This window comes from Pecten maximus, chromosome 6 (genome assembly GCF_902652985.1).
Source record: "Pecten maximus chromosome 6, xPecMax1.1, whole genome shotgun sequence".
Taxonomy (NCBI): Eukaryota; Metazoa; Mollusca; class Bivalvia; order Pectinida; family Pectinidae; genus Pecten; species Pecten maximus.
Window position 1 is genome coordinate 26,518,543 of NC_047020.1, and position 22,961 is coordinate 26,541,503.

The window sequence follows — 22,961 nt, forward strand, 5'->3', positions numbered from 1 at the left end:
GTAACACATATGCATCTGAGGTAGCAAGTATTTTTTGGTTATTTGATGACGATACGCCACATATGGTGAATTGCAGGTAACAGCACTGAGGGACAAATCATATATGACTTAACCATGGGAAAGTATAAGTGTAGGTTTGCTGACATTATTTTGCAGAAATATTCTAATCAATTATTACCTCTTTGCACAATACATAACTAGCATAGTCCTCTGTATTAATTTGAGGCATATTAAAAGATATTCATGAAAAAATAGTTTATTGTTACATTAACAGCTAGACAAACGTAAGCAACATTGCGGACGATGGCAAAAGAGCGCTTGAAATCAACTTATTTGGAAACAGTTTACGTGCAGAATATGTGACCTCCTCAATATTAAACATGGTACAATAAAAATTATATATGATTGAATGTCATACGTGTTCTTAGGTAGTGGTACAATTTGGTTTAATGTTACTTTAGCTCGTTGTTTTGAAAATCTCGCCATCAAACTAATCATGTCATTTAATATGTTTGAAAGCGAATGCGGTTTTTAAGTGTTGTACCGGGTATATCATATAGATTTCAACATATATAAACTTGTCTAACTGAAATAACATGTTTTTGAATTGTATGCTGATCGAATAATCATTCGAGTTCACCTTCCGTTAGTTCATATACCGTATAGTATAAAAGTAGGTCTGTAACTTCAGTGAATTAGTCCTCAGAATGGTACACAGCTGTTAGGAAAATTAGGTAAAGGCTTGTTGATTTACTAGCCGATCTAGTGCTTAACATGGTTCAAATGGATTTTTGAGAAATGTCAGAATCAGACAGAAAGTAAACGGGTCCATCAACTGGTATGCAGAGTAAATAAATTATAAGTATAAACTATTATAATTATAATATAAACTCGTGAAGCATTGTTTTGTAATCAAACAGGACAAGAAGATCGGAATGATTCACACAAAAAACAGACTTACATCGCGAATCGTTAGATAAAATTTGTATACTGGGATCATAGAATCCAGAATGTGGTTTTCATTTTTAAATCCTATGCTTTTGATTCGTTTTTGAATGACAGCCCTCAGACTAAACCACCTTCTAAAGGGAATCCTTGTCATCATGACGACAGATTATACACTCCCTGCAATAGTCTTCAATGCAAATAGTATCTTAGAAACCATATGTCATTCAATAGCAGTAGTATCCCGACCTCTACATGAAAAGTTCACTGTCTATCTTCATTATTGATGATGTCTATATCGTCACCCACGGGGAGTCCAGCCAGCTGATAAAATATCACCATTTAAACCATGATACACTATTATGTCAACGTCCATTCTAAGATATCGCAATGCTGCCAACAAAGACGAAGTCTCGGTTGACCTATTGCAATCACCATTTGTCCAGCGTCGTACGTCGTGCGTTGTCCGTCGTACGTCGTAAACAATTTATGTTTTCGACTTCTCCGAAACTGCTGAACCAAATTCATTGATACTTGGCAGGAAGCGCTTCTATGACCAAAGGTCAAACAGAATTATAGATTATATGGTTCTCACTCCAAGGGGCCTGTGGGGCAGGTCCAAAAGGGATCAAAGTGACTAAAAATCTTGCAAAAATCTTCTTCACACCTCCCAGATATGATAGAATCAAATACTCTTGATAGATAGGTCCGTTACCAAAAGTGTGAATTGCATGACCCTGGGTTCTCGCGTTTCCCCCTGGGGAGGGGTAAAGTTTACTAAAGTTAACATAGGGAAAACACATTTTGACCATTTTGCCATTTGAAAAAAAAAAAAATATATATACTTAGTTAGAAATATCAGTATGGGATGTCTGTTCAATAGTCTGTTTATTTTGGCACTTATTTGTTTGATTTCGATTCGAATACATTCATAATTTTGTAAACATTATCAGCCTGGGATGACAGCTTGTTGGCCCTGATTGACCTCCAGGAGCTTATGGGCGGGGCCAAAAAGGGTCAAGTTACATGTAGCTTGTGTCAAAACTCAGGGGATCGATATGACCTATGGACCTCTTGTTCAGATATAAGCATTTGCATGTGCAATTAAATGATAATACATGACTAAAGATATCTTTGATTTGAAATGCTCAAAATGATGTCCAAAGCTTGCCAAATATCACAATTGATTCTTATTTTGCCTGTACACACGTTCAGGAACCAACAGCTAGAAATACTTTACGTCTGTACCCTAATTAGCACGTGCTTATAACATTTTAAAATGCAAAACATTTCTTACGGAAACACCAGAAATACAGCACACACCTATTGGACTGTCATATGTCGCCATTCTCTGAATCATATAGTATTTGAAAAAGAGTGTTTATCATAATTATAGCCGTTGTACACCGTAAATGACATTCACAAATGCATATGCAAGTTAAAATGAAACCTACCAAATGAGTATGTGCAACTTATTATTTTTACATTTCTATATGTCCTTACTGCTTACATTTTATAGTTGTAGGAAATATGACACGAATCAATAGCACGCATCTGTTGTCATATAAAATATTTACCTTGCTATCAGTTGCCATCAGACATCCCTGTCAACATCAATCAGCCGATTGTCACATCGACCGCGTCTGAACAGTCTACCGTCTGTATACACAATAGGCTGTCATCCAAGCGTCACATCGACCGAAACTGACGTATCTACCGTCTATGTAAATTAAAGCCAACCATGCAAGGGTCACATCGCCGCGACTGACGCACTTTCTATACTCATTGCTCATTCGATAGACCTGTGTCTGGCTCGTCTTCCGTTTGTGTAAAACGTAAAATTTAAGAGTCAAATAGACTTTCAAATAACATTTTATTTACCACAAGAGGAACAGAGGAAGTATCATATGGAAAACGGTTCCCCACTTACAAAAGTGCCGATAACAAGCAAGGAATTTCAGATAGAATATACTTTGATAAATCGTATTCAGAGAGCATGCTAGAAAACAAATGCATGTAAACAAATGCATGTACAAATGTATATAAAAATGATATTACGTTCTTTAAAACGTCCCTAACAATATCAGTAATGGATGGATGTAAGCTTTACCTTGTTAGCAATAGATCTTTAACCTACAGAGATTAGATTTGTAAGGTGCATTCCTAATGGATGGTGGTTTTCATTGTCATTGTTGTATTGTTGTAACAGTATACTGTACGAGTAGTGGACTGTTGTAAAGAGTTGTCACATGTTCCTTTGGGAATTTGGTAACTTAGTTATATCAGTGACAATGCTTGAGTGCATCGTAGTTATACCAGTGATAGATGGCTTTCTGCCTACGCTATCGCATGTAAATGGTTGTTAGCCAAACATTGGCACGTGTAGGTGGTTGTCAGTCAATCACTGCCACGTGTAGATGGTTGTTCACAAACCACTTTACGTGCATATGGTTGCACGCAACGCATTGTGACATGATAATGGTTGTGGGCCAAACACTGTCACAGTAGATTGATGTTACCAAAACACTGTCACGTGCATATGGTTGTTACCCAAATACTGTCGCGTGAATATATTGTTTTAGCCAAACACTGTCACGTGTACATTGTACATGGTTTTAAGTCACATACTGTCACGTGCAGATGATATGGAGTCTGCAGATGATAGTGTGGATAACAATATCACTTGTTGTTGGTTGTACGTCTAACACACTGTTGTTTCTAGTTGTAGCTACGGTGATCCTTGTGCTGCTGTTGGTGTTCAGTGTCACCATGATAGGAGTTGGTAAGTATAGCGGTTTACCTTAACTGTGTCCATAAAGACCATATATTAGGGAATTATCTCTATATAACAAATAAAGCCCAACCAGACATATAATATATCGTATTTGATAAATAAAGGAAATGATTTAGTCAAACCAGGAATTCTGGCTAAGCGTCGAGACAATAACTTACATTTGTACTTCAAACCTGTTTTCCTTCCCTAGTGGTTGTTTTATAGATTAAAGCAGTACACAGAAGAATAGCCGAAAAGACAAACAAACTAAACGTGATGAGAAATAACTTCAATGCATTAGGTAGGGACACGTTAATGTATATAAACATTAACATTATAATAAGTGAGCAGGTACGACATTATATCGACATTTCTTACATTTGAAACCCATTATTAGTATAACCAACAGAATACTAAAAGTCCAAGTATAAACTCTTCTGAAATATAAAAGGAGGCGAACATGTTGAAGCAGAAACCCAACATTTAATTGTCCTATACTCATGGTTCAACAATGGTATACTGTACAAAGAATTATAAGAAAATGTATGTGTCGAATTCCCTAGACCAAGCTTATCAGTCATAATCTAAAACAAAGCTCTTGTTCAGTTGTGCACAACATTGAGATGACAGGTGGGGATCAGCCTTATCATGTAGCATGCTCATCAGACAATGAGTCATACTGATCTTACATCTATGATATCTGAAGCTATATAGTCAATTTCAGCAATCAGAATCGATGAGAAAGAGTATAAAGATAACTGCTGGTACAACCAGTGTAATTGTAGTTCATTGTTCACAATCATGCCTGCTGCTCTGTGATGTACGATTTTACTGTCACAACCACTCACTATCAACAAAATGTACATGTTAATACAACCAATCAACCAATCCAGGTTATTGGAGTTGTACACAACAATTCCAAGTCAATAGACAATTTATATAACAATTGTATATCAATAGAGTTTTATACAACTAATCCATGTCAATAAAGACTTACACAACACTTCAAGATCAAAAGATATTTTCACAACACTTCAAAGTCAGTAGATATTTTCACAACACTTCAAGGTTAGTAGAGATTTACACAACACTTAATGGCCAGTAGAGATTTACACAACACTTCAAGGTCAGTAAAGATTTACAAAAACACTTCAAGGTCAGTGGAGATTTACACAACACTTCAAGGTCAGTAGAGATTTACACAACACTTCAAGGTCAGTAGAGAGTTACACAACACTTCAAGGTCGATATAGATTTACACATATATTGTATATTGCTAGGGATTGAAACAATTTTTTTCTATTTCAATAGACTTTTACACAATAAGTCCATGTTTAGAGAGATTAATACAACAATTCTATGTTAATAAATATTTACACAGCAATCCCATCTCAATTTACACAAGTATGCCATGTCTATAAACAAGTATTTTTCAGCAGAAATTAACACCACAATAACAGCTAAATAGAAATTCAGACATCAATTTTATGACAATAGATATTTACACAACAATTATTTGTCAATAGAGATCTACACGACATTTCCATGACAATGTTTTAGTAAGTGTGCTATAGGTTAACCATTGTTCTCTCTCGATTAATACCAATTTTCATTACACATAATATAAAGAATATTCCTTTCTGTATGTAATTGTTTCGTACCTGATAAACTTGGGTCTCAAGGCAACATTCAACATGTACTAGTGTTGAAATGTGCTAAAATTGCTCCTGCGTTTGTTATAGGTAGTGCCTATAGGAGGGACTGTCCAAAGGAGCCGAAGATCCCTATCTATCTATTGGTGGGAGGCTGTTTCGGTATTGTCAAGATTATCATGATGATCTGGAATAAAAACCGTAAGAAAAATTACGAGAGATTTGGTTTGGAACCTGAAGATGACATGGACGACGATGCAGTCATGTTACGGTCGACGAAATTCACTGGTTTTATTCTTAACATGTTTCTACTCACGTGGTTTGTCATCGGGAATGTCTGGTTTTACCAAATATGGACACCAAATTATGAGCAGCCTCTTCACGAACCGAAAAACTGGTGTCACGAAATGTTGTATACGTACACCTTTTATCAGATACTCATATGCTATTCCCTGATTGGCTGTTACGTATTCTTCATTTTTGCATGTCTGGCTTATTATTGGTGCTGGTGTCCTCGACGACAGCAAGACAAATCCTGAGATGACGACGACGACTTTCCGACGGAAATCAAAAAATATTTAACGCAACAGGGTACAGAAGGGATGGCGGGATCCGAGTATGCCTTCCTAAAGAATCAAAACAAAAGGCCTATACTAGGCTTTCATTTGTTTGATACCTGAAGTTGAAATGTGATCTTTCACCGAGTGAATTTCTTGTAAACGATGACGTGATAGCGCATATGTATACTTTGCGATTAAGAGACAAAGGGGCGTAACTCTGTTATGGTTGTGCAAAACGTTGCCTTGGTACAGAAATAGAGTATGATTATAATATTTGAAACACATACAAAATGTTTATGTTTTATGTATGCATGATATGTTACCAGTATTGTTGTTATCACTTCCATCATTGCAACTTACATATTATTTCAAGCTTAATATAGGCATATTAGTATACAGTAATGTGCATTCTTGAGCGAAAACAGTGAAAAAATATCTCAGATATTATACCAATCATACGGAGTACATGTCTGTACATTATGATTGTATCAATTGATCGACAGTATTGATTTTTAAACGATGTATTCATTTCAAACAATAAAATAATGTCGTAATTTGGTGATATTTAAAATATCTCATATGGATAAATTTTAGTTTTATATTGTAGTTTATGCTTCATCGAATCAAAAAATTATGAAACTGTGACTTAAACTTTGTAGATAAAAGCGTACAAATATATAGATATGTAACTTAAAATTGATCTGAATCAAGACGGATATTAGTAAGCATTAGTTCAATTTATAACCAAAGAGGTATCAATTTATCAAGTCCATTATTCACAGTTTGAAATATTAAATTGACCTTATTTAGGCATATTTAAAACAAAGACTGTATATTGCCATTCCATTATTGTCATAACAGGACCATTGGTATTCCACTCTACCTGCTGTAGACTCTGGTTCAAGTTGTTTTCAGTCTTTCAGTTTGGCTGTCATTAATGATATGATTCCTAATATTAATTAAGATTTATAATATACTATAAAAAAAAAAATAGAGAATATAATATAAGTAATTAAGATTTTTTTGTGTGTGTTTTACTTTTCGGAAAACATTATACGTATTTAATGTGCACCGATATTTGTTATCAATTTTCTTCTCGTTTCTATTAGTTTCTTCCGGACATGTCCTACATATAATGTTTAAGGTCACACTGTCCTTGGGAACGTCTATATTTCCTTCTAAGATTAGAGTGTAGTCATGAAAATGATTAAATAGAAAAAGGTTACGAATGACAAATCTCAAGACAAATCTCTTAAAAAGCCGACACGCGTGTACTTAGGATAGTATAAGCTGGAATTATTTGAAAAATCTTAATCACTCATATTATGTGTTATATCATGAATATATTCAATCAATACGTCACAGGTATTACATACCCCTGCATACTGTGGATGTTATAATCGTCATAAGATTATGTTCTAACATCATACACAATGATATGTGCACACTCTTGAAAGATGATTTCTTCCCTGATATTTAATGTAAGATTTACAAAATTATTTAACTTACTTTTATCAGTAGAAATCGCTCTTCAAATGCTTAAGAACATATTCAAACATATTCTTTTCTTTGAGATATATTTGCTGACTTTATTTTCTAATATAAATGATTTGAAAGCCTTATATATCATCCAGATGTCGTATTTGCTCCAATATGTGAATGAGTGAATAAGATGTGGTTTGTTGATTATACTCAATTGTGTACCGTGTTATGCAATTGTCTATAAATCTGTCTATATTGAACAGTTTATCTCGAGTGTCATTTTCTATATTTTGATATTGTTATCCTTTGCCTAATATTAAAGTATTTGGAGACTTTTATTGGGTAAATCACTGTTGTGTTTGAGGGTGACGATTGCGAAAGCAACTCTTTACGATTTCTGGTTCGCCGCTCTTCTTTATACTAATCCAATGTTAAATCAAATAAAATGGTTAATGAATTAATAGTGTATGGATATTGTGTTTACATCGTTTTTGATTTACGAATTTTCAAATAAATATTTAAGTGTGTGTTCGTAATGTAACATCACCAACGAAAACATCATTTTCAAATGTGTTAACATTAATCTGACGCGTAGGAATACATTGATCATAGCCAAAGCGGTACAAACATGCGCAATTAGTGGTGTATGCACAATGACTATTTTCGTTTCTGTTTTGACTTTTTTCCAATAAAATATGAATGAAGTATGGTAGAATTGATTACAATAGAACGATGAAAAAATTAAATGTTTGAAATATCTTACAAGAATCGAAATAAAAGCCGAATTCACATCAATTGTTTAGCGATACCAATATCTGTCCGGATGTTACGTCTATTCGTATAACGACGAAAAAAGAATGCCGATTTATTTTTTTGATAACACTGAATAAAACACACGTTAAAATGTAAATATAAGGAATAACTCTTGTTTTTATCGTTTACTGACGTGCGACATTTAAAACATCTGTAAAACAACAGTTTACACGCCGGTTAATGATAAAAAAACAAGAATTATTCCTTAAGTATCATTTACAAAATAATCTGTTTACCTTATGTGTTTTATGTTTGCAAGACATTGTTGATTATTTAATTTTGTATAATTTCTGTTGTGTTTATTTTATCGTGTTTTGTTTGCATTGTGTACCACTTACTTTGTTTTTTACACTTCATTGTATTAACGCTTGTAAGATCTACAAAATGCTAATTACATTTGATAGGAGTTAGACTGTTTACTTTTGTTCTGATGGAAATCGTAGCCTCAATTTACCATATAAATATATATATATATTTAGTTTGTGTAAATTATATATATGATTTAGTTCAATCTCATTAAAATCAAAATGGTCATTCTCGCTACGTTACATGAACATCTAACAACATCCCATTAGGGGTCTCGTCGGGGTGACCTTTCGGATTAGCCAATCACACTACTTCCAGAATCTTTGAAATGAATTATATCTGTCCGAATTAGCATGACTAGAGTGCATAGCTTGCATAATCTATTAATTTGTATATAGCTATGAACATGCTGTGCCGAAATGGTTTGCTTCAGATTCATGCTGTGACGAAATGGTTTGCTTCGATGACATCGACAAATCGACAATTCGCCCTGAAAGTGAAATACATGTACGCACATCTCAAAGGTCATCAGAACGTGACCCCTGATGGGATGTTGTTAGCTATAGGTGTTCATGTAACTAGTGAGAATGACCATCTAGATTTTAATTACATTGGATTTAGCTAGATCTGTATGACATATTTGTGTACGTTATAAAAAATAAAACTTACGAAGCAATGACATTATCATAACAGCAGAAAATAATTTTCAGAAAGGTATGACCCAGTGAACTTCCACTCCTGTATTTTCCGATGCTCTATATTTAGGCATTCTAATTTTATATTGGTCGAGGACATTCCAATTAATTTCGCTAGTACAAAATCACTTTAGGAAAATTATTTTGATGCTGACAATGGTTTCAAATGCCATTAGAAAGAGTTACTAAAGGGTACACATCAATATGAAATCGTGCAACTTAGACGGAATATCGCAAGGGACAATCGCAGGTTAAATCTAAAAGACAAAGGGGAAAATTCAACCAGTATAGTCAAATGAAGCTCCCAGTGTCTTCCAAACGTTTGCGGCCAATCAATTAAAAGTTTAAACAGACTGTAAAATCTGAATAGATTAAGGAATCGCGATTAAAAATAAGCAATTCGTAACCAGGTAGTAAATGTGGCGGGCTACTAGCTCTAGTTTCATTTCAAACATATCGTTTTATTATAATATACATTTCATAAATCATGAGCTCATACCCTTTGCATTGATGTAATTAACGTTTGTATTTATTAAACCGTATCTACACAAATATTACCTACGAGTCTGTCCGAACGAGAGCGGTATCTAAACTAGTACGTTTGATTGATATCTGACAATAAATTGTTTCAAAACATCATAACCTGTCTAGATACTTTTGTATGGTTTACCAATCATATTTCAGTAATATTTTCATATCATATTTTACTTTTCTTAAACCAGATACAAAGCATGTTAAGAATGCATGTGACGTCACTCAAACCACCAACATCGCACTCGTCACCCGCCAGCAATTCATAATATCTTCGAAGTCAGAATAAGCACTGATCAAACGAAGAATGATGGAGGAAGAATAAAAAAGGAAACATTTATTATGACTTTCAACTTGTTCACGTACATATCAACGATCATACATTTACATTTATTTCTCTGTTTTACTTATTAAGTACATAGGGTAACACATAAACTTACACTATTGAACTAAAAACTATACATAGTTCACATTTTTTGTTCTGAATATATTTGCTACAACATAAGGGCTGTTCGTGGGTTATAATCTTGAAGGTATAAACATACTTCGTACGTGATGCCTATAGCGATATTAAGTGACTATTCACAACGTTCCATTAGGGAAGCACAAACACCATTAATAACCAGCAATCACTTTGTTCCAATCTTTTAGACATAGCCCTTTATTAGGGATATATGGTCCTCACCCTAGGTAACATCCATCTTCTAGATAAGACTTCTGACGAGGAGTTTAATCCAAGGGGAGTTATATATCTATATTGTTATACGTGACATCACGAAACTGTTTATCATATATTACTGGACATATTCACGCCACTTTGCAGATCTCATAGACAGGGATTTTCATATATGTTTATTATTTATGATGAAAATTCGATAAATTCTTTAATTCTACATTTAAAAATGCTACATTGTCCACAGGTTCTATATATACTGCTTCTCACAAAAATGTTTAAAATGACATCTTCGGTATAAAACACATAAACCAATGGAAAAATAATGATAATAAAAATGTCCTAATAATGATCTCTTATAACACCGAAAGATACATACAAAACATGGTGGCGGAGTACCATAGAATTCCTTCGGGATGCAATTAATTACCCCCCTTTGCATTTAAAAGAATGAGGGAAAGACTTTTAGAGCTAATAGCATATGATATTATGTTCTGGTATTGTAAAGGTATACAAATTTACTACGGTCTATTTTTTTGTTTTCAATCGATCATGATTAGTCTGTGCCGGAAACAGAGGATCTTTAAGTGTTTCCACTCAAATAAGACTAGATACAAATTAGTTTGTTTTTTAATTCGCTACAACTTTTCAGTGGCCTCTACGTTGCCTTTAACTCCATCGATGCCGGAATCAGCTGCTGCATTGTCGTAATATCCTCCATCAAGCTCCAGCCCCTCCTTACGATCTTTACTTCTTTTGGAACTATACCGGAAGTGATTTATCAGACAGGCTCCGCAGATGACGGCAAAAAGTACAGCAGCGGCTATTCCACCAATCATCGCATTGTGTCGATAACGCTCCATTAATTTGGAATAATCAGGTCCGTCGATATTTAAACCTTTCTGTACGACATCCAGGTGGTAGTTGGTCCTCACTATGATACAATAATATAAACCGAAATCGTCATCGTCTACATTTCTTACAGTGAGGCTGTAGTTGGACCAATCAGAAATGGACCAAGATAATTCACCTTTCTTCATTTCGGAAGTTGAAGTGTTGTCAATCCTTTCGCCCGACGGGAGAATCCAGTACTTTGCTTGTATGTTGTTAGCGTTACTAGGAATGGTGGTGATATTCAAGTCCATGCTATCGCACTTAAAAGTAGTGGTACTATAGTATTCCACCTTAACATTGTCTGCCACAATGACTGGAATTAGAACCATCATCACACTGCACAGTGTTCGAACATCCATGGTCGCACGACTGAAAATAGAAAAGAAATTACTTACTTATACATGTAATAAAACACTGCATTGATGGGATTTAGATTCCGTGCGGCGTTATACTCAGGGAACCCCTACTGTTCAGCAGTTTGGTATATCTGAATACAGCACTTCTTTATCTCGATATAAAAGTGCTGCATCTAGAACGACTGATAATGATAAAGAAATACTTATCTCTTTGGGATGTACATGATTATGTATAAAATTGAAATATTAAGATTATTTGTGTGTTGAAATATTGTTCTATGTCATTTTCATTAGAAGTAAGATTGAAAGATATAGAAGTAGAATCTACACTTCTAACACGACATGCAACAGACATTTCCGGAAATACTGAACATTTACCACTCGCACATTCTTACATGACCATTTTAGATTATATGAAATACCATGAAAAGTCAAAAATAACCATGTAATCATTCAGAATACCCCATTAACTATCTCGGGTATATTTCCGTTAAGCATGCCACATGTATCCTTAACCATCGTCATGAAGCCACAAATCAAACACATTCAACCTTTATGACCATTGGGGTTGCCATTAAACAGGGATTAGGTGTGCAGTGGACTGTGGTGACAAGGCATCCAAGTTGTTACTCGCCCCTTCCTGTTGTGAGAGTTGGGGTGTAGAGTACTAACCCAGAACTCTGGAGGTTTGAATGACGAAAAAATCAGTATTTCTAAAGTACCGAACAGAGAATATTTATAGTGAAAAGGAAATCTGTGAGAGGGAGATATACAATAGGCAGATTTAAAGTGACCAGTAACACAATAGGTGGTAAAATTGAAGCTACCGTAGAGAAAACTGAAATGGGGGACAATAGTTCACTTGAGAAGATGTGAACGCATGATAAGGCAGAATTAAATACGAAATTGAATCGGAGAAAGGGGCGAAAACGAACAACACGGAGGGGTCATTAAATACATGAAAACACATTTGGAATCGAAAAACGGACGATATAAGTTTCAGATAAAATCCACACGGCCAACGCTGGCAGAAATTGCAATGTTTACTCATTATATAGACTTGCCAGCTATACTGATGTTCACAAATAAACCAAATTTTCCCATCAACGATCACAAATTCGTGAAATAGATGATAAATGAAAACAGTAGTTGTGAAAGATACCTTTATAAAATGCGAAATAGGAATAAATCATGATGACAGATTATAAAATACAGTGTGGTTTGTTTATACTGGGGTTAACTTCCTAGCAACTACGAGACAACAGCTAGTGGGGAACTAAAACAGACAGATCAGGCAGGAAAGAATGAAAGCACAGGGGAGTAACGATAAGATGTAATGTTATATCAATAATAATGTACCTACATCTACAATTAATAAAGAATGTGTTATACATGTTACTAAATAAGTATTATCAGATGACTCTGTAGTCTACCTTATCTGCTGAGCGGTCCCTATATAATCTGACCCGTATATCTAACACTTTAGAGGTTGTCTTAAATTACACCACAGGCGTCTGCATCTGGTTAGTATTTACAGGGGGAAAAAGATATTAGCCCCTACTACTATTTTAGTAAAAGTAGGGACTAGTATTTTTTTTTCTATAAATAATAACTACACGCAGACGCCTGTGATTACTCTTAACTCGGTTACTAATGAATTATCGAACTTTATAGTTTTTAACTTGAGGCATTAAGTGGTTGTTTATTTTTATTTCTACAGATAGCATCATCGAATACTGTTTACTCTGACGATACGTATATAGTGAGTTCGTCCTTCAGTATAAAAGTTTAGATAAGCTTAAATTTTATCATACTTATATGTTAATATGCCACAAAGAATACTTGAGTGTTACAATATGACCCCATCACTGGTATCTTTCCCGACAGGTCTGCTATGATGTTTATAATGTACTGGTGTTTGTTTAAAGCCCTTGTAACATTTAACGTCATGTTAAGACAGTGTTAACGGACAATAGGGCAAATGACGGACGATTTGCATAGTGTCGTCACACTGAAATGTCGTACATGTAAATGAAAGCACAAAACCCGATTCGCTCACATTAAATTGACCCCGAGCCAGCCAAACCTTACTGCCGACTTAATGCCGAATTTCAAACAGACAGCAGGAAGTAGCATTTTTACAGACTTTGGATTGTCTCGGTCAGGGGACAGAATCCATAACTTAACTTGCCTGAACGGACACTTAATTCGACCAATAGGTGAGTGTTTGCCAAGTGATTAATTAGGATTGAAACAGGTAATTAGAAGATAGAGAGAGAGAGACTAAAAATACCTAATGATGTAAAGGGTGCAGCACATCTATTTTAGTCTCCATACGTCCGTGTGTAGAGGTCACGACAGCACAACCCCGATCTGAGGACTTCCCTATTGGTTTTCTATTCCGTATTTTTCTGATTCCCTTTGAGCACATCAATTAACAGATTTTTTTCGGTGGTTCAAAATTTTCACGATGCCATTCAATTTTGAATCATACAGCGTGCATTTTTCCGCGAAAATTATGAAACTAGTCGTAATTTGCTATTACCATGTATTTACATTGAGTAGTATTTTTTCGTGATTGTGTTCTTTCCTCGAAAACTGAGAAAAAATAACTCTTTACAGTAATGAAGTTAATGTAATGTTTTCCTGCAAATGTGCAAATGTACTACAATATAATTAATAAAATAGGCTTTTTATAGACTAAGAAAATGTTAATGAAAAAATCCAATACAGTCAGAAAACATCATTCTTGTTATGTTTAATTACAGAAATAATCAGAATTCGTGCAGGGGTGTCGTAATAATGACTTGATGGTGCAAGATACAATGTAGAAGACAATTAAGTGCCTAATATCACTGAGACATGGCGTGCTTTCTAGGTTATTCATTTATCACTTTAAGGAGATCTCGTAGTAACATTTTCTCTGTCGTATAAGGACATGAATTTATTATATGTATTGGTACTACATGGACATGTAAATAAGTTTTTTGTATTCTCTCGAATGACGACTACCAGCGAGCGTAACGTTAATTAGTTTAAGCAGCATTTGTCACCTAGCGGCTCATCTCACCAACAGCCTGATGTCACATCTGTCATAATAACTACACACTGAGATACACAAAGTTATGTTGTCAGGCTATGCCACTGGTTTACATTTAGATATGCATGTTTTCGTTATTTACAAATGTTGTGTTACATGTATGCAAGTACAAAGCTCATATCCCATGAACTAAACACCTTGTACATTTGTACGGTGGAGATTTCCACACAAAAAAAAAAACAACATTTTACCTGTATCTCTACCTGCATTGATGTCTATAATACCCGACATATTACCAGAACCAGTGTCACATATATGTATAACCATATGTTTTAAAGGCGTTATCAGTTGCTTTTATACGCTATATATGATGAGCAAGGAAAAGTATTTAAGTTTAGATGCGAGACATATACATTGAAAGTAGCCCAACTATAACTCGCCCTCCAAACCTTACAATATTAATACAAATAAAATGTATAGTATACTTACTTATTAACGCTGACGTTCCCTCCTTTAAATTTCATGTTTTGCGAGCTGTTACATACGGTCACATCGTTTGTCTAGGACACTTATCTATCAGGGTCCTTAGTCGTATAGGTATTTGTGTATATGTGTACACAACTGTATTCATACCGAATACTCCCCCCACATACACATACTCTCACGGTGTGTAATACGTGTGTAGGGGAAAGGGAGCAGGGGATGTTTCGGTTTGATTCATAGCTTACGGGGACTGATTGAAAAGTTGTGAGCCTCATATTGAAGGATTTGAATTTTGCCGGACATAATGTATTATTTTTCAACATAATTCCCTTCAGTATTTTGCAAAAGCCGCTTGTCTTGTTTACTTAAGAGTGCTACCTCGTCAATATAAACTAACCAAATGAGACCAGTTCTTGGGTGCATGGCCCTATAAGCCAGAGAATAGTAGGACTTAAAAAGAACATCCTTGAGGACCTCCTTCAATACGAAGCTCACAACATCGAGCATCCCTTGTAAGGCGAACAGTATATATGCTAAATATAGTACCTACAACTAAAATTAATCTAAACATCATGTTTTGAAATATTTGAGATTGATATAAAAATGGTTCTGATTTATAATCCTGTATAAGGTAGATATCAATAGGATTGTTAGTGATATCCTTCTCCGATCAATAGGTTCATGACTGACGTCAGAACGTATCAGAAAGGACACTTGGTGTTGTGATACCAGGCATTGATAAGAGTTTTATAATGTTCCCTAATATAAGAAAATTGAAAAGGAAATCATTACTGGAACTCTTAATTAAGGAATCTTCCATAAATTCTATGATACTTTCCTGTGTTAAAATACTAGTAAGATCAGGGATTTCCGTAAGTGAGGTAAATTTCATGAAATTGGAACCAAGATACCAGGGTTTGATTGAGTTAGTTAGGGAATTACGACAATAGTCTGATTTAATCAATACATGAATGACAACGTTGATTACATAATTTCCTGAATATCAGGGTTAAATTAATTACGTTCGTGAGTGATATCAGATTACCTAAAGTATAATCATTCAAGATGATAAAAGTTTAAAAGGAAAATTGTGACGTATTGATGTATAAGATTAAGGCTACAGAGCCAATAGTGGCTATTGAACATTTTCTATCTTAATTTCAATTTATATAATATACTTTGCTTAAAAGTTTACCTATTCGCCTCAGCAAATGTCACATAATGACCGGTCAGTGGTTATGTACATACTGGGTAAGCCAGTCATCGAACAATGGAACAGTCAAGTTACAGTGGGTGGTGTTATCCACTGTACACCATGAAGTACTCCATAAATTATCAGGAAAGCGAACGTGTCCCGGCATTGATATCTATAACCAGCCCACCACGTAATCACACAGGCAGGCTATATATCTAAACTCGCCTCAAATTAATTGTTAAGGATCAAATTTCATTGTTTGTCTATGTTATTGTCAATTATGTAGATGTTTCCTTTGTTTATCTTCGATACTTTTGGGGTGTTGTGCTGCTGTATGTTGTCTCGATATCACAATCTGGTGATCCATAACGCTATTTTTGAGCAATATATGTACTGTCTGTCTTTGAGTTACATTTTGTAATGTGGTCTCGGGTTCCGGAGTCTGTCTTTGAGCTACATTTTGTATTGTGGTCTCGGGATCCGGAGTCTGTCTTTGATCTACATTTTGTAATGTGGTCTCAGGTTCCGGAGTCTGTCATTGAGCTACATTCTGTATTGTGGTCTCGGGTTCCGGAATCTGTCTTTGAGTTACATTTTATAATGTGGTCTCGGGTTCAGGAGTCTGTCTTTGAGTTACATTTTGTAATGTTGTCTCGGGTTCCGTAATCTGTCTTTGAGTTACATTTTGTATTGTGGTCTCGGGTTCCGGAGTTATATTTTGTAATGTGGTCTCGGGTTCCGGAATCTGTCTTTGAGTTACATTTTGTATTGTGGTCTCGGGTTCCGGAGTTATATTTTGTAATGTGGTCTCGGGTTTCGGAATCTGTCTTTGAGTTACATTTTGTATTGTGGTCTCTGGTTCCGGAATCTGTCTTTGAGTTATATTTTGTATTGTGGTCTCGGGTTCCGGAGTCTGTCTTTGAAGTTAAGATGTATTTACTTTCGGGTTCCGGAGTCTGTCTTTGAGTTATATTTTGTATTGTGGTCTCGGGTTCCGGAGTTACATTTTGTATTGTGGTCTCGGGTTCCGGAGTTACATTTTGTAATGTGGTATCGGGTTCCGGAGTAACATTTTGTAATGTGGTCTCGGGTTCCGGAGTTACATTTGTAATGTGGTCTCGGGTTCCGGAGTCTGTTTTTGAATTACATTTTGTATTGTGGTCCCGGGATCCGGAGTCTGTCTTTGAGCTACATTTTGTAATGTGGTCTCGGGTTCCGGAATCTGTCTTTGAGCTACATTTTGTATTGTGGTCTCGGAATCCGGAATCTGTCTTTGAGTTACATTTTGTATTGTGGTCTCGGTATCCGGAATCTGTCTTTGACCTACATTTTGTATTGTGGTCTCTGGTTCCGGAATCTGTCTTTGAGTTACATTTTGTAATGTGGTCTCTGGTTCCGGAGTCTGTCTTTGAGTTATATTTTGTATTGTGGTCTCGGGTTCCGGAATGTGTCTTTGAAGTTTAGATATATTTTCTTTCGGGTTCCGGAGTCTGTCTTTGAGTGATATTTTGTAATGTGGTCTCGGGTTCCGGAGTCTGTCTTTGAGTTACATTTTGTATTGTGGTCTCTGGTTCCGGAATCTGTCTTTGACCTACATTTTGTATTGTGGTCTCTGGTTCCGGAATCTGTCTTTGAGTTACATTTTGTATTGTGGTCTCTGGTTCCGGAGTCTGTCTTTGAGTTATATTTTGTATTGTGGTCTCGGGTTCCGGAATGTGTCTTTGAAGTTTAGATATATTTTCTTTCGGGTTCCGGAGTCTGTCTTTGAGTGATATTTTGTAATGTGGTCTCGGGTTCCGGAGTCTGTCTTTGAGTTACATTTTGTATTGTGGTCTCGGGTTCCGGAGTTACATTTTGTAATGTGGTCTCGGGTTCCGGAATCTGTCTTTGAGCTACATTTTGTAATGTGGTCTCGGGTTCCGAAATCTGTCTTTGAGTTACATTTTGTATTGTGGTCTCGGGTTCCGGAGTTACATTTTGTATTGTGGTCTCGGGTTCCGGAATTTGTCTTTGAGCTACATTTTGTATTGTGGTCTCGGGTTCCGAAATCTGTCTTTGAGTTACATTTTGTATTGTGGTCTCGGGTTCCGGAGTTACATTTTGTATTGTGGTCTCGGGTTCCGGAATCTGTCTTTGGGCTACATTTTGTATTGTGGTCTCGGGTTCCGGAGTTACATTTTGTATTGTGGTCTCGGGTTTCGGAATTATATTTTGTATTGTGGTCTCGGGCTCCGGAGTCTGTCTTTGGGGTATACAAATGTACGTACTCTTGGGTTCCGGTGTCTGACCAAATTTTCAGGTTTTGCTGGGTTCCGGTGTTTGTCGTTGAGTGTAATGTGAATTGATGCATGGTTACAAGCAAGTACAATCTAATGATTTCTGATTTCCCCGGGTATGTTGACAATTCGCATATTTATTGTACATTTGCCATTCATTATTTTTAATTCGAGTGGATAGCTGGAATAACTGGAACTTGGGAATTAGATTTTTAAAAGTTAGAAAGATAATCAATTCAGTGATTGTTACTTCATGGCACCTCATCTCTCGCTTGATATAAAGTACTTGAGACATGTACTGTTAAACTGTCGAAAGAGAAAAGTTTAACAAGATACGAAATCAAATAACCAGCCATACATTATGCATACAAGTGAATGTTGAGATACACAGAGGCTATTAACCTGTACACCTCAGAACATGTCATTGAATTTAAATAGGCAGATAATTTTAACAGGAAGCTATATGCAAATCATACTCTATTTTACATACCGCGTAAGAAAGAAATGCCAATAAGTCCACCTGTTCCGTGTTTGCGCGAGTGAACATGTGTTCATATCGTAGAAAATGGTTTCGTCCTTGTATTCGTAATAAGTTGAAAAGTTTTTTGCATCTGAAACATCAACAATGAATTTCTACTCAGAATGAATTTAGTATCATAAGTATTTGAGGGTTATTTCCCCTTATACGCATAGGAGCCAGTTGAATGTCTCCTCAAATTGTAAGGCCGAGTATAAGGTATGCTATTCTCTAGTAAGTGTATATCTGTATATGGTTCAGGTATATCCTCAAACGTGAGGGAGATAAACATGGGTAAGTGTTAATCTACTTGTTGATGGACGTGTTAAAACACACACGTGCATGGACTAGTGTCGCTGACTCGTCTAGATTCTCAAACAAACCAGTATCAAATATTCCAATGTCATTATCAAGACAGTCGTGTTTCGACCGATTGGGAAGAATTTGTCGAATCTTAATAGAAAAATAATCTCTCAAGATCTTTGTAGGATTTTTCTCTCTCTGAAAAGTTGTTTCCATTGAAAGGTTGTTTCCATAAACGTCAGGATGACATATATTTGAGGATGATATTAATTTAAAGTGTGGTACTTAGTAACAATAGGTAAGTTCAGTGGAACGATTTCCAAGCATATGATGGTATCCCTTGGAGAACGAACTGACTATTCAGTACTGGTTTTCCATATGTCGACTGAGCTCTTGTTTGACACGACTGAGCTGAGTTGATCGGTGGAGAGAAGAGATATCTTGCCAAACATTTTAACCCACACCTAAGGAATTTATTGACAGATCTATAAGGTATAAATATATCTCCTGAATCGGAAATGACGATACTGACTTTATTAACGAGATTGTCAACTACTTACGACTCGTAACTGTGTGGTAAAATTTTTCGGTCGGTCTATTTGGTTTGTTTGGTTTGTTTTTGTTTAACGTCCTATTAACAGCTAGGGTCATTTAAGGACGTGCCAAGTTTTGGAGCTGGAGGAAAGCCGGAGTACCCGGAGAAAAACCACCGGCCTACAGTCAGGACCTGGCAACTGCCCCACGTAGGTTTCGAACTCGCAACCCAGAGGTGGAGGGCTAGTGATAAAGTGTCGGGACACCTTAACCACTCGGCCACCGCGGCCCCCTCGGTCTGTCTAGAGTTTTCCCTTCGTTGAAAGTAATATCTCTGATCCACCACCTGTGGTGCTACATGTCGCATTCGATCAATTTAATCCTTATATGACTTTATCCAGGATTTTTTTTTTTTTTTTTTTAACTGTTTTTACAGGATAACACGGTGATACATGAAAATTGATGAAAGGAGTGTTTGTTAGTTAAGGGTTTTCGTCCATTTTATAGGAATGGGGTAGATACGAGTGATAGGTATAGTCACTATAGCATCACTATAGTAAATCATTACAAAATATCAATCTAATTAAAATCTAGATGGTCTTTCTCACTACATTACATGAATATCTAACAACATCCCATAAGGGGTCACGTCGGGGTGATCTTTTGGATTAGCCAATCAAATGACTACTTCCTGAATCTTGGAAGTGAATTTTATGTGACCGAATTAGCATGACTAGAGTGCATAGCTTGCATAATCTGTCAATCTATTTCAAGTCATTTCGTCACAAAAGCATATAGCTTCATGTATATAATGCTGTGCCGAAATGGTTTGCTTCAGATGGATGTTGTGACGAAATGGTTTACTTCGATGACAACGACAAATTGACAATTCGCCCTGAGAGTGAAATACACATATCTCAAAGGTCACCTGGACGTGACCTCTTAAGGGATGTTATTAGATGTTCATGTAACGTAGTGAGAACGACCATCCAGATTTTAATTAGACTGACAGAATATTCCGCCATATTTTTATCGAGAAAAGGGTATTGATGGTAACCGCAATGCACTCTGGGAGAGATTGTTATGGTAACCGCAATGCACTCTGGGAGAGATTGTGGCGGTAGCCGATCACTTTTTGTTGCACATACATTGAAGCGATGGTGATACTGCATTTTATGCTAAAAGACATGTGATGTTTGTAATCTACCAGGTTTTCATTCCAGACTGTTCTATTTTTCAAAGATCATATTCTTCGTTTATAACCCACATTTTAACAGAATAACGGCATTAAGATCAATAAGATACGTGCGCTCTCAGCTAACAAACAAACATTAAAAACAAACGTGTTGTTGATTTAAATGAAGGAAGCATACATCGGTTTTAATTTGATACCCCTAATTACCGAACTGAACATCTGACGACTGCATGTGGTTCGCCGTCGTATTTGTAAATGACATATTTGTGTAGTGTTGTTCTGAACACAGGAACCTGAGAGTCTCTTACAGCAGTCTAAGTGTGTTGACTTGTCCATATCACAGGGTCCTGCTAATGTATTTGTTAAGAGTCTAGATGTATTTAGACCTATGATAATTACATGGTCCTGCAAATATGTTACAGTATACAGTGTAGGTGTTTTGAACCTATCCTGATTAATGGTCCTGCGAATTTGTGACAGTTTATGTGTAATTGGACATATTCTGATCACAGGGTAAATCGAATTAGTTAATAGTTGTGTCTATTGGACGTACAATAGAGTATTGAGTTAAGCATAGAACTTGTTTTGTATGGTATTTATGATCTATTTGAATGCCAGAGCTTTGCAAGGAAACAACATAATGTGCGTTAGCAAACACATTATGATTTGCTTGGCTTGGAAAGCTCTGGCATTCAAAGAGATCATAAATACCATACAAAAACAGTTCAACGCTTACATTTACATTCCTTTTACTTTTTTATTTTTAAATGCTAGTATTCATATTCAAAATTCATAATGTCTGCCTTACCGACAGTCAGCCGATTTTTTGTCAGTCGTTGGGACAGCTGGAACATGGTCGCGTGCTTTTTGGCAAACAAAATAGTACATGGAAAATTAAAAAAAAAAAAAAACAATTCAACAATTCTGTTGATAATTTTATTAGCAACGTAATGCGCAAATGGCATATTTATAACCAATAATATAGACAAAATAATTAATCGTTAAACTTAATTATAATCAATGTGTATTTGATATTGTAGTTCCGTTTGTGTTGTATTAATACGTTGATAAGTGTAGCGCGTGATGGATGGCATTTAAACGTTCATCAATGCCAGAGCTCTCAACAGACTAAATAGTGACAATGCCAGACAAATGTAAATATGAACATTTACAAGGAAGAAATTTTATTTTTGAGGACCCTTTTCCTGTCACAAAATATGGACATTTAAAGGAAAAGTAAACACTATATTTTCATTTATAAACTCATACATGTATAACCTGTCTTTTAGCGATGGATTTTGATAGATTTTTGATTATAGAATAAAAACATCACCTCCCCTATAAACACATACATGTATATATATATATTCAAGTTGTCAAACGAAGGGAAGTAACTCCGATAGACCAGAATGCATTATAAGGGGCAAGACTATTAATACATTGGACGAACCTAACACCATCAATGATAGATGGATTCTCGGGTGCCTGTGATCTACCTACCGCCAGCATGCTCTCCTAATTAAACGAGATGTCTTGTGGCTTCTTATATCCGTCTTTTCTACATGCTGTGCGATTTTACTCACGCACCAAGGTAACGCTCGGATTATTAACGTGACTGATGGGGATGTCATACCATGCGGATTAGGACAATTCTGCGTGAGGAAATCTCGCTAGGATGCAATTGTGTTTGTTAAATATGTACCAACTATTCCGATGTTAATCAGAAGTGAGAGTATAC

General features: G+C 35.8%; 2 protein-coding genes across 2 annotated transcripts in view; one reads left to right on the forward strand and one right to left on the reverse strand.

Moving 5' to 3' along the window:
- Positions 1-9,865, forward strand: part of LOC117329394 (transmembrane protein 272-like) — a 56,857-nt gene extending 46,992 nt beyond the window's left edge. Inside the window, exons 3-4 of the mRNA XM_033887330.1 lie at positions 3,668-3,727; positions 5,461-9,865. Coding sequence (XP_033743221.1) covers positions 3,668-3,727; positions 5,461-5,909 — 509 coding nt within the window. The 3' untranslated portion in view covers positions 5,910-9,865. The remainder of the gene's footprint in view (positions 1-3,667; positions 3,728-5,460) is intronic.
- Positions 9,866-10,065: 200 nt separating this feature from the next.
- On the reverse strand, positions 10,066-15,366 carry LOC117329395. Its single transcript, XM_033887331.1, has 2 exons — positions 15,210-15,366; positions 10,066-11,693 (listed from the first exon to the last, which is right to left on the reverse strand). The coding sequence occupies exons 1-2, from the start codon at positions 15,242-15,244 to the stop codon at positions 11,069-11,071; spliced, it is 660 nt and encodes a 219-aa protein (XP_033743222.1). The 5' UTR covers positions 15,245-15,366; the 3' UTR covers positions 10,066-11,068.
- Positions 15,367-22,961: the final 7,595 nt, after the last annotated feature.